The sequence below is a fragment of the Mus pahari genome, chromosome 11, assembly GCF_900095145.1.
Source record: "Mus pahari chromosome 11, PAHARI_EIJ_v1.1, whole genome shotgun sequence".
Classification (NCBI taxonomy): domain Eukaryota; kingdom Metazoa; phylum Chordata; class Mammalia; order Rodentia; family Muridae; genus Mus; species Mus pahari.
The window spans coordinates 28,115,231-28,116,205 of NC_034600.1; the positions used below are offsets into that span (position 1 = coordinate 28,115,231).

Below are 975 nucleotides of genomic sequence, written 5' to 3' on the forward strand. Positions count from 1 at the left end.
GCCATGCCCCCACCTTGATGTTAATGGACTGAACCTCTGAACCTGTAAGCCAGCCCCAATTAAATGTTGTTTTTTATAAGACTTACCTTGGTCATGGTGTCTGTTCACAGCAGTAAAACCCTAACTAACGCAGAGCACATGAAGGGAATTCCAGGGTGGGTGACCTTTATCTTCCCCTACCTCTAGGGACATTCCAGAACCATTACTGGGGCATGGGGCTGGAAACTTGTTGCTGACCCATTGTTGATGTGTTAGAACAGTGGCTCCTGTCTAAACATTGCACACCAGGCCAAAGCAGTTCCACCTGTAAGAGGTTTATTAGGAGAGAGAGGAGCAACATGGTGGCAAAAAGAGAAGGGGGGAAGAGAAAGAGGGAGATGGGAGGGCTTTTTTATATATGGGTGGTGACATAACACAGGTAAAGGTGGGAGNTAAGTCAAGTGGATTCTGGGAATATGATAGCTGTTACCTTGGCAACAGGCCTGCAGGTCCCACCTATGTGATGCCACGGCTTTTGGAGGTCCTGATACCAACATACCTCCCTTCTTGTTATAAAGAGAAGGGGGGAAGGGGGAGGGGAAAGCCGATGGTGAAAAGAGAGTGAGGGCATCCTGTCTCTTAAGCTGCTTCCTGCTGTCTTGTGGCATCATCAGTTTGGGGGTGTGGCTGATTTTCACCACCAGGATCCACTTGGTAGACATTAGCATCAGGTTCCTCTGTGGACAGCTGCTCTTCTGTGGACAGTGGCTGGTAATCCTGCAACAGGAGCTGATTAATAGTTTTGTTGGAAATTTTTTGTATTTGTTGTTGAAGGAATGTAGAAACAAGATTAATGCCAGCCAGTGGTGACTGTACGCCTTTAATCCCAGCACTTGGGAGGCAGAGGCAGGCAGATTTCTGAGTTCAAGGCCAGCCTGGTCTACAAAGTGAGTTCCAGGACAACCAGGGCTATACAGAGAAAACCTGTCTCGACAC

The 975-nt window shown here is 48.0% G+C and overlaps 1 protein-coding gene across 2 annotated transcripts in view; it reads right to left on the reverse strand.

Annotated features, from left to right (window-relative positions):
• Positions 1-301: 301 nt before the first annotated feature.
• The window catches only part of LOC110329224, a 27,992-nt gene continuing 27,318 nt past the window's right edge, over positions 302-975 (reverse strand). The window contains exon 3 of one of the 2 annotated variants that reach the window (XM_021208817.1): positions 302-768. In XM_021208817.1, coding sequence (XP_021064476.1) covers positions 619-768 — 150 coding nt within the window. In that variant the 3' untranslated portion in view covers positions 302-618. The remainder of the gene's footprint in view (positions 769-975) is intronic. The other variant, XM_021208818.1, reaches the window with a different exon arrangement.